The sequence below is a fragment of the Heloderma suspectum genome, chromosome 2 (assembly GCF_057233095.1).
Source record: "Heloderma suspectum isolate Gila_16-S chromosome 2, 16-S_ref, whole genome shotgun sequence".
Taxonomy (NCBI): Eukaryota; Metazoa; Chordata; class Lepidosauria; order Squamata; family Helodermatidae; genus Heloderma; species Heloderma suspectum.
In genome coordinates, this window is record NC_139459.1 from 281,157,544 (window position 1) to 281,170,742 (window position 13,199).

At 44.6% G+C, this 13,199-nt stretch overlaps 1 protein-coding gene across 1 annotated transcript in view; it reads left to right on the forward strand.

The window, feature by feature from the left end:
• Window positions 1–13,199, forward strand: part of BSN (bassoon presynaptic cytomatrix protein) — a 314,535-nt gene that overhangs the window by 69,412 nt on the left and 231,924 nt on the right. The window contains exon 3 of the mRNA XM_084839602.1: window positions 11,435–12,277. Coding sequence (XP_084695728.1) covers window positions 11,435–12,277 — 843 coding nt within the window. The remainder of the gene's footprint in view (window positions 1–11,434; window positions 12,278–13,199) is intronic.

Here is a 13,199-nt window from a genome sequence, read left to right on the forward strand (position 1 = left end):
TTCTGCTTCATTGACTATGCTAAAGCCTTTGATTGTGTGGATCACAACAAGCTGTGGCAAATTCTGAAAGAGATGGGAGTACCAGACCATCTTACCTGTCTCCTGAGAAACCTGTATGAGGGTCAAGAAGCAACAGTAAGAACCGGACATGGAACAACCTTTTGGTTCAAAATTGGGAAAGGAGTACAACAAGGCTGTATATTGTCACCCTGCTTATTTAACTTATATGCAGAGTACATCATGAGAAACGCTGGGTTGGATGAATCACAGGTCGGAATTAAGATTGCCAGGAGAATTATCAACAACCTCAGATACGCAGACGATACCACCCTCATGGCGGAAAGCGAAGAGGATCTAAAGAGCCTCTTGTTGAGGGTGAAAGTGGAGAGTGCAAAAGCTGGTTTGAAACTCAACATTCAAAAAACGAAGATCATGGCATCTGGCCCCATCACTTCCTGGCATATAGAAGGGGAAGAAATGGAAGCAGTGACAGATTTTACTTTCTTGGGCTCCAAGATCACCGCAGACGGTGACTGTAGCCATGAAATTAAAAGACGCTTGCTCCTTAGGAGAAAAGCTATGGCAAACCTAGACAGCATAGTAAGAAGGAGAGACATCACCTTGCCGACAAAGGTTCGTATAATCAAAGCTATGGTTTTCCCAGTAGTAATGTATGGCTGTGAGAGCTAGACTATAAGGAAGGCTGAGCGCCGAAGAATTGATGCTTTCCAACTGTGGTTCTGGAGAAGACTCTTACAAGTCCCCTGGACTGCAAGGAGGTCAAATCAGTCAATCCGAAAGGAAATCAACCCTGACTGCTCATTGGAAGGACAGATACTGAAGCTGAAGCTCAAATATTTTGGCCACCTAATGCGAAGAGAAAACTCCCTAGAAAAAACCCTGGTGCTGGGAAAGATTGAAGGCAAAAGGAGAAGGAGATGGCAGAGGATGAGATGGCTAGATAGCATCACCGATGCAATGAATATGAATTTGAGCACACTCTGGGAGAGAGTGGAGGACAGGAAGGCCTGGTGTGCTATGGTCCATGGGGTCACGAAGGGTCGGACACGACTTAATGACTGAACAACGTAGTGTCTGTAAAAGGGAGAGAAAACCCTCTCCATTAGCTGTGTTTTCTGGAAGATTTTTTTTTCTTTAGGTCTTCTAAAATTTGTTTATTTCTGTGAGAGATTTGGGGAATGGGGAGCTGAGGCAAGGAATCAGACCTTCAAACTTTCTGGGAATAAGATGGACTTAATTCTGCTTCTACTGATGAAACATGTGAGAGGAGTTTCATCTTGCACACAACTATAAATCAAGGTTAGTAGGATTGATATTACTTTATTTTTTAAAGGAGTGCCTTCATTTATCAATCAATTCCTGTAAATCTTTTCATTTAGGTCTCCCAGGTTGGGAGCACAAAGAGAGAGAGGCACTTGGGGATTGCTTTAAAATCCATTGCCCTGAGTGGGGTTTAAAGGCTGGTTAAAGTTGCAGACTTGGAAGTAAGCCGCCTTGAATTCAGTGACTGCTTACTTCCAAATAGACATTCCTAGATATGCAAATGAGATCTGTATTAGCTAAATGGTGATTATGTATTGCAAAATACTAACCTGTCAATAGAACTCCTCTGAAGTTGATAGGATTAGTGGAGAGCAGTATTTTTCTTGAAACTGTATAAAGGCTTCAGGGCAAACTACACATTATGCACAATTGCATATAAAGCAACCCCAGTGGCCCCTTTTTCATAAGATAACAAGCTTTGTGAGGAGCCAGTTTTGAATACAGAAGTGGCAGGTGGAGAGAGGGGAGTTTACCATTTCCCCACCAGTTTTTCTGCACAAAATTCCCCTCCTCCAGCTGCCTTTCCAATGCAAGTAAACAACACAGTTGTCAGGTAGAGCTGAGTGGGGGTGTTGTTTGCACAGATGGGTAACAGACTAGATTCCTGACAGCACTTTGAGCTGGAACATCTAGTTCAGTCTCCCCTGGTGTGGCTGTGTTAGTACAGCCTTTGCAGCTTTCCTGCTAAGTAAAGCAATTACTAGCTGCTGTGTCAGTGTGATTGGAAGCATCTCTGATAAGTGCTCTATTTCTAAGATTGGTATACAGTGAGGCCACCAATTGCATAGCAGATACTTATGGCACACAGACATGGCTGTGTATTGTAAATCACAAGGAATTTTTGCTTTTGCATATATCAAGGCAAAGCTTATCTTGACAGGAGAGAAATAATGACGCATTCTCTGCTCTGCCTTTGCTCTTCCTATCTTCCCCGCTCCCCCACCTTTCAGTGCAGCATAGTTATTTTGTTGTGACTTTTGTAACAGTGTAAAACAGGGATGGGGAACCTTTTTTTGGCTAAAGGTCTACATTGCCTCAGTGAAAACTTGCTTGGGGAGAGTGTCATGGGCTGGATTCTGAGTCAACAGGTTCCCCATGCTTGTTGTAAAAAGAGCAAAAGAACATACAAACATAAAAAGGGCCACGCTGGATAAGACCAAGGTCCATCTAGACCAGCATTCTGTTCACATAGTAGACAGCTAGCTGCCCACAGGAAACCCACACTTTATTTATTTGTTCGTTTATTTGTTCGTTTGTTAGAATCATAGAATAGTAGGGTTGGAGGGGGTCTACAAGGCCATCGAGTCCAACCCCCTGCTCAATGCAGGAATCCAAGTCAGAGCATCCCTGACAGATGGCTGTCCAGCCTCATCTTGAATGCCTCCGGCGTGGGAGAGCCCACTACCTCCCTAGGTAATTGGTTCCATTGTCGTATTGCTCTAACAGTCAGGAAGTTTTTCCTGATGTTCAGCCGGAATCTGGCTTCCTGTAACTTGAGCCCATTATTCTGTGTCCTGCACTCTGGGAGAATCAAGAAGAGATCCTGGCCTTCCTCTCTGTGACAACCTTTCAAGTACTTGAACAGTGCTATCATATCTCCCCTCAGACTTCTCTTCTCAAGGCTAAACATGCCCAGTTCTTTCGGTCTCTCTTCATAGGGCTTTGTTTCCAGTCCCCTGATCATCTTTGTTGCCCTCCTCTGAACCCTCTCCAGTTTGTCTGCATCCTTCTTAAAGTGTGGTGCCCAGAACTGGACACAGTACTCCAGATGAGGCCTAACCAGTGCTGAGTAGAGGGGAACTAATACTTCCCGGGATTTGGAAGCTATGCTTGTATTAATGCAGCCCAAAATAGCATTGGCCTTTTTTGCAGCCACATCAATTGTTGGCTCATCTTCAGCTTGTGATGGACAACAATTCCAAGATCCTTCTCGCTTGTAGTGTTGTTGAGCCACGTATCCCCCATCTTGTAACTGTGCATTTGGTTTCTTTTTCCTAGGTGCAGAACTTGGCATTTATCCCCATTAAAAGTCATTCTGTTGTTTTCAGCCCAGCGCTCCAGTCTATCCAGATTACTTTGAATTTTGTTTCTGACTTCCAAAGTATTAGCTATCCCGCCCAATTTTGTGTCATCTGCAAATTTGATCAGCATTCCCTGCACCTCCTCCTCCAAGTCATTCATAAAAATGCTGAAGAGCACTGGGCCCAGGACTGAGCCCTGCGGTACCCTACTCGTTACCTCTCCCCAGTTGGAGAAGATCCCACTGATAAGCACTCTTTGAGTCCGATTCTGTAGCCAACTGTGGATCCACCAGATCATTGTTTCATCTAGCCCACTTTGAGCTAGTTTGCTCATCAGGATATCATGGGGCACTTTGTCGAAAGCTTTGCTGAAGTCGAGGTATGTGATGTCTACAGCATTCCCACAGACTACAAGGGAGGTTACTTGATCAGAAAATGAGATCAGATTCATCTGGCAGGACTTGTTTTTGACAAATCCATGTTGGCTTCAAGTAATCACTGCATTGTTGTCAAGGTGCTTCCAGATGGATTGCTTTATCATCTGCTCCAGAATTTTCCCAGGGATTGATGTCAGACTGACTGGTCTGTAGTCCCAGGTTCCTCCTTTTTACCCTTTTTGAAGACAGGGACAACATTAGCCCTCCTCCAGTCATCTGGCACTTCACCCGTCCTCCATGATTTCTCAAAGAGACTAGACAGCGGTTCTGAGAGTTCTTCTGCCAGTTCCTTTATTACTCTAGGATGCAGCTCATCTGGCCCTGGAGATTTGAACTCATTCAAAGTAATGAGGTGTTCCTTGACCATATGCCTATCGATCTCAAGCTGCAATCCTGCCCCTTCAGCCTGTACTTTGCCTTTGCCAGGGGGGTCATAGACCCTCTTTTGGGAGAAGACTGAGCCAAAGTAGGAATTGAGCACCTTTGCCTTTTCTTTGTCATCTGTTATCATTTTGCCATCCTTATTTAATAGCTGAACTACCATTTCTTTCATCTTACTATGGACGTATCTGAAGAAAGCCGAATTGATGTTTTTAGCATCCCTTGCTAACCTCAGCTCGTTCTCAGCTTTAGCTTTCCTGACACCATCCCTGCAATTCTGTGCTACCTGCCTGTACTCTTCCTTTGTTACTTGGCCTTCTTTCCACTTCCTATATGTGTCCTTTTTTGTTTTCAGGTCATCCCTAAGCTTTTTGTGAAGCCACCTTGGCTTCTTCTGTTGTCTTCCACCTTTTCTTCTTGTTGGAATTGTTTGTAATTGTGCCTTGAGAACTTCCTTTTTTAAAAGCTCCCACCCATCTTGGACTCCTTTTCTCATTAGCATCGCTTGCCATGGGACCTTACTGATCATTGTTCTGATTTTATTAAAATCAGCCTTCCTAAAATCCAGGGTACACGTTTGACTACACTCGGCTTTTGCTTCCCTTAGAACCAAGAGCTCAAGTACAGCATGGTCGCTTTCCCCCAGAGTTCCTGTAACTGCTACTTTATCCACTAAGTCATCTCTGTTGGTTAGGATCAAGTCAAGGATAGCTGATCCTCTAGTTTCTTCCTCTACTTTCTGTAGGAGGAAGTTATCCGCCACACAAGTCAGGAATTTCCTGGAGGGGCCATGTTTATTTATTTAAAATATTTCTTGGACACCTTTCAGGGTAGAGGCCCTCCCAAGGTGGCTTACAGCAATAAAATACATAAAACAGTTAAAATATTAAAAACAATAAAACCATAAACACAGTAAAACAGCAATAAAAACAACAATAAAAGCCTACAATAAAACCAGCTCCAACAACAATGGCAGGAGCAGCAACAACGGCGGTCAAAGAGAAGGCCACAGTAGAACGATGTTTTAAAGGCCTTCTTAAAAGCCTGCAGTTACGGAGCATGTCAGGCCTCCAATGGCAACTTGATCCAAAGGTGTGGGGCCACTGCAGAGAAGGCCCTCTCACATGTGGTCACCCATCTAACTGCTGTCATGGGTGGGCAAATGAGAAGGGCCCCACTTTTTGACCTTAAAGTGCAGGCAGGCTGATATAGGTGAAGTATATCCTTCAAGTAACTTGGTCCTAAAACATTTAAGGCTTTAAAGGTCAAAACTAGCACTTTAAATTGGGCTCAGAAGCACACTGGTAACCAGTGCAGCTGGCGCAGTATAGGCATTATGTGATCGAATGACCTCGCCTCCACCAATACTCAGGCGGCTGCATTCTGCACCAGCTGAAGAACATGGCTCTTCTTATGTCCTTATGTTTCTGAACCATCTTCAAAGGTAGCCCCACGTACACTGCATTACAGTAGTCCAGCCTGGGTGTCACTAGTGCGTGGATAACTGAGGCAAAGTCTGTCCTCTCCAGATAGGATGGTACGTCAGCTGCGGCCCTAAGCTGGTAAAATACACTTCTGGACACTGGAGCAACCTGGGCTTCCCCAATTAACTCAGATAGCAATAGCACCCTGTGTTCTCCAGCAACTTCCTCTGATGCTGGAAGTAGCATATATGCATCAGAACTATTTTATTTATTTATTTATTATTTTTTATTAAATTTATTAATCGCCCATCTGGCTGGTCACCCAGCCACTCTGGGCGATGTACAGTGTATAATGAAACAGTTTAAAACAATAAAATTCTACAATAAAAACATTTTCTAAAATACCCTAACTCACCCCAAATGCCTACCTGAACAACCATGTTTTTAATGCACAGCGGAAGCTCATTAAAGAGGGGGCATGGCGGAGTTCCCTAGGGAGGGAGTTCCACAGAGTGGGGGCCACCACAGAGAAGGCCCTCTCCCTTGTCCCCACCAGTCTAGCTGTCCTGGCTGATGGGACAGAGAGAAGGCCATCCGAGGCTGATCTTGTTAAGCGGCCTGTCTGGTGTTGCTGGAGGCGCTCCTTCAGATAGGCTGGGCCGGAACCATATAGGGTTTTAAAGGTCAAAACCAACACCTTGAATTTGGCCTGGAAAACAACTGGTAACTAGTGCAACTCCTTCAGCACTGGAGTGATGTGATCTCGCCGGCAGCTGCCTTTAATCAGGCGAGCCGCCGCATTCTGTACCAGCTGCAGCTTCCGAACCGTCTTCAAGGGTAACCCCATGTAGAGCGCATTACAGTAGTCTAAACGAGAGGAGACCAGGGCATGTACTACCAATGGGAGCAGATGGTCGGGAAGGAAGGGGCGCAGCCGCCATATCAGATAGAGTTGATACAGTGCTGTCCGGCTCACAGCTGACACCTGAACCTCCATGGACAGCTGGGAGTCCAAAATGACCCCCAGGCTGCGGACCTGGTCTTTCAAGGGTAGCCATACCCCATTCAACACCAGGTCAGCATCCTCCAGCCTCCTCTTGTCTCCCACCAAAAGTACCTCAGTCTTGTCAGGGTTCAGCTTCAGCTTGTTCCTCCCCATCCAGCCACTCACCGTCTCCAGACATTTGGACAGGGATTCTACGGCCAACCTTGGTGAAGATTTGAACCCGAGGTAGAGCTGCGTGTCATCCGCATATTGATGACACTGCACCCCAAACCTCCTGATGATAGCCCCCAGTGGCTTCACATAGATGTTAAATAGCATCGGGGAGAGGACGGAACCCTGTGGCACCCCACAAGTGAGTGGCCACGGGTCTGAAACATCGTCTCCCAGTGCTACCCTCTGGTACCTGCCTGAGAGGAAGGACCAGAACCACCGCAATACTAGTTGGTATTGATAGCCTTCTCCAGGAATTTCTCCAATTCCCTTTTAAAGTCATCCAAATTCCTGGCCATCACTACATCTTGTGGAAATGAATTCCATAGTTTAACTATGCACTGTGTGAAGAAGTAATTCCATTTATCTGTCCTGAATCTCCTACCGATCAGCTTCATGGGATGACTTTGGATTCTAATATTATGAGAGAGGGAGAAAACTGTCTCCCTATCCACTTTCTCCACCCCATGCATGATTCTGTGCATCTCTATCATATCTCCTTACATGCCTTCTTTCTAAGCTAAACCCTCCTAGCTGTTGTTACCTTTCCTCATAGGGGAGTTGCTCCAGCCTGTTGACCATTTTAGTTGTCCTTTTCTATACATTTTCCAACTCCACAATATCCTTTTTTAGGTGTGATGATGAGAACTGTACACAGTATTCCAAGTGTGGTTGCACCATAGATTTGTATAAGGGCAGTATGATCATGGCAGCCTTATTTTCAACTCCTTTTGTAATTATGCCTAACATGGAGTTTGCCTTTTTCACAGGAGCTGCTCACTGGGTTGACATTTCCATCGAGCTGTCCATCACAACCCCAAGATCTCTTTCTTGGTCAGTCATTGCTGGTTTAGATCCAATCAGCTTATACTTGAAGTTGGGATTTTTTGCCCCAACATGCATCACTTTACATTTGCTTACACTGAAATTAATTTGCCATTTTGATGCCCATTCTCGCACTTTGGAGAGATCATTTTGGAACGCCTCTCAATCTTTTTTTTTTTTTTTTTAACCATCCTAAATAATTTGGTGACATCAGCAAACTTTGTCATTTCACTGCTCATTCCTAATTTCAGATCATTTATGAATAAGATTTATGAAGAAGCAACTGAATATCCTGGAAATTAGGAGACATTAACACAGAGATGCCTTATTGTTTACATAAAATATGAGTCTCTTGAACATATGAAGCTGCTTAAACTGAGTAAGGTATTACTCAATGTATTACCCAACATGGTCTATTTTGACTGGCAGCAGCTCTCCAGAGTCTCAGACACTGGTCCTTTTGAGCCCTGTTATCTTTAACTTGAGAATGAACCTATGGCTTTCTGCATTCAAAGGATGTGCTCTGCTATTGGACTATGGCCTTCTCATTACCTTTATGAATGCAGTATTACAATTCGTGATTGTTGATTGTGAAAAATGAGGCAGGAGGTGGAAGATTTCTGGTCTTGAAGAGATATATAAAATAGCTCATATTCATTTCCAAACTGGTGTGGTCAAAGAAGTGTCTATGACGGGTAGATCAGCCTCTTACACATGACTTTGCTCCTGCATCTGCTGCCTCTGAGGACAAATAAAGTCTTGTTGCTTTGTTTTCTTGGTAAATATAAGGAAGGCTGCACCTCACCTCATTGTCTTTAAGAGGCTGCTTATAGCCTCTGAAAGCAATGAAGCCATGCAGATTTCTCAGTGGCAAGTGCAAAACTGGAACCCATTTTTGGGTGCTGTCAGTTGTACAGATGCCCTTTCATCCCTTAGGTCTCTGAAACAACCATAGCATTTCAGCAGAACTAGAAATGCCAGGGCAGGACCAAAATGTGTTGGTTGACTTCTTCAGCACTTCGGCCTCTGAAGGTGAATTGGTACTTAACTTTGGGGCGAGGATACTCCGCTTGGGAATATACTTTGGTGCCAGAGGGGATGGGAAGCAACAAGGTAAGGGGGAAATGAGTTCAGGGAGAAAGGATGGAAAGGGTAGTGTTTAAGAGGCACTTTGTATTTATTGGGTAGAAGAACATCAGGATACATTGCTGCCGTGTTAATTGTCTCAACAACAAGTACTAAAGTTCTCCACTATTATTTTGCTCTTTTTTTTTTTTTTTTACTCTACTAGTTTTTAGGACTGCAGTTGCTTGCCCTCAGAAACAAAAACCCAATTTGTGAAGAACTGGTGATTAATCCATGTAAATTTGGTCCCGTTTAACCTCAGAACCTGCACTAAATGGTTCCAAGCAGTGGGTAACCAAGCTAATCCCAATGGACAAACATCACTACAGACAAAAGCATAGATTGAAATCTATTCAAGGCTTTATTTCAGAAAAATACAAAATAAAGAAAGTGGCGTGGTGGTTATATGAGTGTTAGAAACTTTCTCTATAATTATAAGGAAAGAGAATGCAGCAAAAATAGAAGATTAAGCAAAAGGATTGCAATTGCCAAAGCTGGTATTATGAATTTGGCCAATAAGATAATGGCTTGAGCTTCTAACATTGTTATGACTCCTCCTCCTAACTTTCTCCTGTTTACTACTTGCAGTTTGAAGCCAGAGCAACAGGAACAAAAACACCGTACTGGAGCTCCCATTCCCTGTGCTTTTATACCCCTGCTCTGGTCAAAGGTGGGGCCCAAGGAGCAATGAGACAATCAGCTACCAATAAAAATGGGGTGCACGTGGTTAGAGCGTTTGCTCACCAATCAGAAGCAAGGTGTCTCATCTATCTCCCACAATTTCATGTATCTGGGGAACGTGTCTGGCACCATTACAAACGGGTTACTTTGAAATGTCCCAAAATATGACCCAAAGTCTGCCATCTGGGCATGTTATCTTGATTGACACATTTCTCTCTGGTATATCTTCTTTGAACTCCCAGTCATCTTTGGCCATTTTTGGTCATATCCACCCAAACACCTCCTCCTAGCTGTCGCTCGTCCTCAGGGCTACACTCCCCCGCCCAACTAGCATCAAGTAAGGACATTCCCTTATCAGCAGGTGTACACCACGAGATGTCAAAACAGTACTTTTCCTCCCCTCAGTAGGCATCTGAGCATGCTCAGTTCTGCTGTTCATCTCACTTAGACACTCTGCCAGCACGTTGGTGGCCTTGAGCAAGCTCTGTGAAGCCCCTTGTAAAGACAGCTGCATTTTCCCCCCTTTCTGCAAAGGCAGTCCTGCAGAGTCTCAGAGTCTCAGTTAGTGAAATAATATCATTTAGCATAGAATCAAACTTCAAGGTCTTCTTGCCCAGGGGTCAAGAGCCTGGAATATAAAGCTGGTTACGAGTCTGGGGTCTTCCAGGGGCTCTTCTTGTAGGCCTCCCCCAGATCAAATCAGCCATCTTTACTCTTTGTTAACCCTTTTAGTACCAGACTAACAAACAGCAGTGTGTTACATATTAATATTTGTACCGTCACATAGGTACAAATAGGTACACTGAGGATTGCAAGAATCAAAAGAACTGCAGCTCCCATAAAGCCTCTTTAATTAACTTGATTCAGATATTATTGTGTCACTAGGTATATCTCTCACGGGGAGAATGTTTCATTTGCTTAGCCTCGGCATGCCACAGTTTTCATTTTGTATCTAGAGGGTTTCACATTTGTTGAGTGAAAATGTGTCTTGCTTTCAGCCAACTGTATTCTAGTGAGGAAGGTTGAAACTTACTTCCTTGCTTCTGAGAGGCTGCTGTGCTTACAACCTTTCAAAGCCTGGGAATGCAGTGTGTGTCGAGCAGTAGTACTGTTGCCAAACAACATGATTTGGCATATTGCTGCCAGGTTGGCCGTTCACTGAAGAAGTTTTCCCAAATAAGCTAACGTATTGGAGAACAGTGAGCGAAACCTGGCCACTAAATGTAGGGCTGACTCATACGTGTAGGTGGTCCCCTCAGGAATGCATGGTGTGGCAGTGACAGCTGCTGCTGCTCAGCTCCCAGTTGGGCTATGTTCATGCTGAGTTGCTGTGTGAACGGATGTCTCCACGTATGTGACTGCTGTGATTTGCCTGTTCATGGTGGCTTAAGAAAGGTCACAGAAACAGTGCAGCATGGCCGTGAACCTATTTATTTATTTCTAAAATGTAAGCACACTGTAGTCAATAGGTCTTGGGGTGATATACAGTAAAAACACACATTAAATCCAAAACGATAATTAAACGATCGATTAAAAGCAGAAGAGGCTAAAAGAGGAATCACAAGAAGATCTAAAAATATCATGGAGATAAACCTGCTCAAAAACATAGCAGCAGAAATATTCAGAGGATTAAAAGGCCTGAGAAATTTTTTTTTTAAGTATTTGCCTGGCACTGAAAAGATAACAAAATCGATGCTGGGTAGACTTCTCTGGGAAAGGTATTCCATAACTCTGTGTGTGTGTGTGGGGGGGGGGGGGAGAAGAACCACTTACTCATGTTTATTGAATAGTAAAATATTTCTCTGGAGAGGAGGCTATAGCTGTGTACTAATTCTAGTTCTGTAAAGGGTGTTGCTCCTTGGATAGAAAGGTAACAGTCAATCCTTTTGCTGTCAATTAATTGCCAGTCAGAACCTGGCATTTGATGACTGAATCGTGTATGTGTCCTTGTCGGATTATCTTTGTTTCTTTGTCTTCTAGGTGCAAGAATGGTTATGTTTAAATTGCCAGATGCAGAGAGCTTTGGGGATGGACATGACCACAGCGCCCCGCTCCAAAAGCCAGCAGCACCTACACTCCCCTTCCCTTTCCCCTTCCCCTTCCCCTTCCCCAGCCAAACAGCCACAGCCCCAAGTGGCAACAGGACCAGAGAAACCACCAGGAACTATGCAGCCAGGCCCCAGGCCAAGTGCTGGTGTCATGCAACCTGAGACCCCCAAACCGCCCCCAGCTTCAGCACAGAGGGAACCACACAGCCAAGTCCAGCCAAAACCTGCTGCTCCTCAGGAAGTGGTGAGGTCTTCCCCTCAGCATCAACAAGCAAAGCCTTCATCCACAGATCAGAGAAAGACTGTGGGAGACCCCCCAGCCAAGACTCCAGCCCCTCCTCCCAGTGCTGGGGCACCAGAGCAACCCCAAGAGGGCCTCACCGGGAAACTCTTTGGATTTGGGGCTTCTCTCTTGACCCAGGCAAGCACACTCATGTCTGTCCAGCCAGAGGCCACCCCACCAAGTCAGCAGTCGCCTGGCAAAGTGCCTCCAAAAATTGTCTTCAGTGACGCCAGCAAAGAAGCTGGCCCGAAACTCCCAGGCACTGCACCTGGAATGCAGGGTAAGGCTGGAACTGTCCCAGCTGCAAAGCAAGTGAAAACAGAACATGTAATCAAGCCAAAGGAAGTGCCGAAAGTAAGGGTCTTGTGCCCCCTCTGCAAAGCGGAGATCAATGTGGGCTCTGGGGAACCCTCCAACTACAATAGCTGTACAACCTGTAAGCAGCAGGTCTGCAACATGTGTGGATTCAACCCAACACCTCATCTGGTGGAGGTAAGGACGTTTCTCTCCGGGCGGGGCATCTTTCCGTTTATTTCAACTCCTTATCCTGTTTTTATATTTAACACAATGTTGAAAAGTGATGTGCTTTCCTGTGGTGGTTTTTGATATAGGTAAGGTTATGATCAGCCGTGTATGTTTTGATTAGGTCGACAGGGAAAATTGCAACTATGCTAGTGGGTTAACAAACATGTAAAAGGAAGTGATTTGTGCATTTCTCATTTTTTCCCACAGTTTGCTCAGGTAGAGCAGGAGTACACACCCTGGTGTCCTCCAGATGTTCTATACTTCACCTCCCATAACTCCCAACCAACATGGTCATCAGGGATTACGGGAGTTGTAGTCTAAAATATCTGGAGGGCACCAGGTTGCCTAGCTCTGAAGTAGAGTCTGCTGGGAACAAAGTGGTAATGTTTTCTTGCACCATGTGAGGGTGAGGGTCCTTGGGAAAGTAGCACTGTGACAACGGCAGTAGTCAAGTAATGTTTTCCATTTTTTGAGCAGAAAATCATCAATAAAGTATGGGTAAGAAGGAACTATTTTGGACTTGGTTGCAGATCTGCTGCATTTGGTTTGGATAACAATCTGCAATGGCAGTGCGCTTCAAAACTCACTGGGATATACCTTGGAAATAACTCTTTGGTTGCCAAAGAGAGGACAGAGTAATGTCTCGCCTGTTAAATACCTGGAGGCTGGCATTGGCGTTGTGGCATTCCTATGAATAAGAGTAGAAGAACTGCAGGTAGGGAAAGGTCTTGAGCAACCCAGAGTCTTGTATCAGTCACCACACTGACTTCTTGTTCATGTTATTCAGGATAAAAAACCCACTGAATGTCATTCTGGGCTTGGGTTTCTGATGTTTAAAGGAAAGATGTATAACTACCATCATTTGTTAATGAATGAGGTCTCAGCTTTA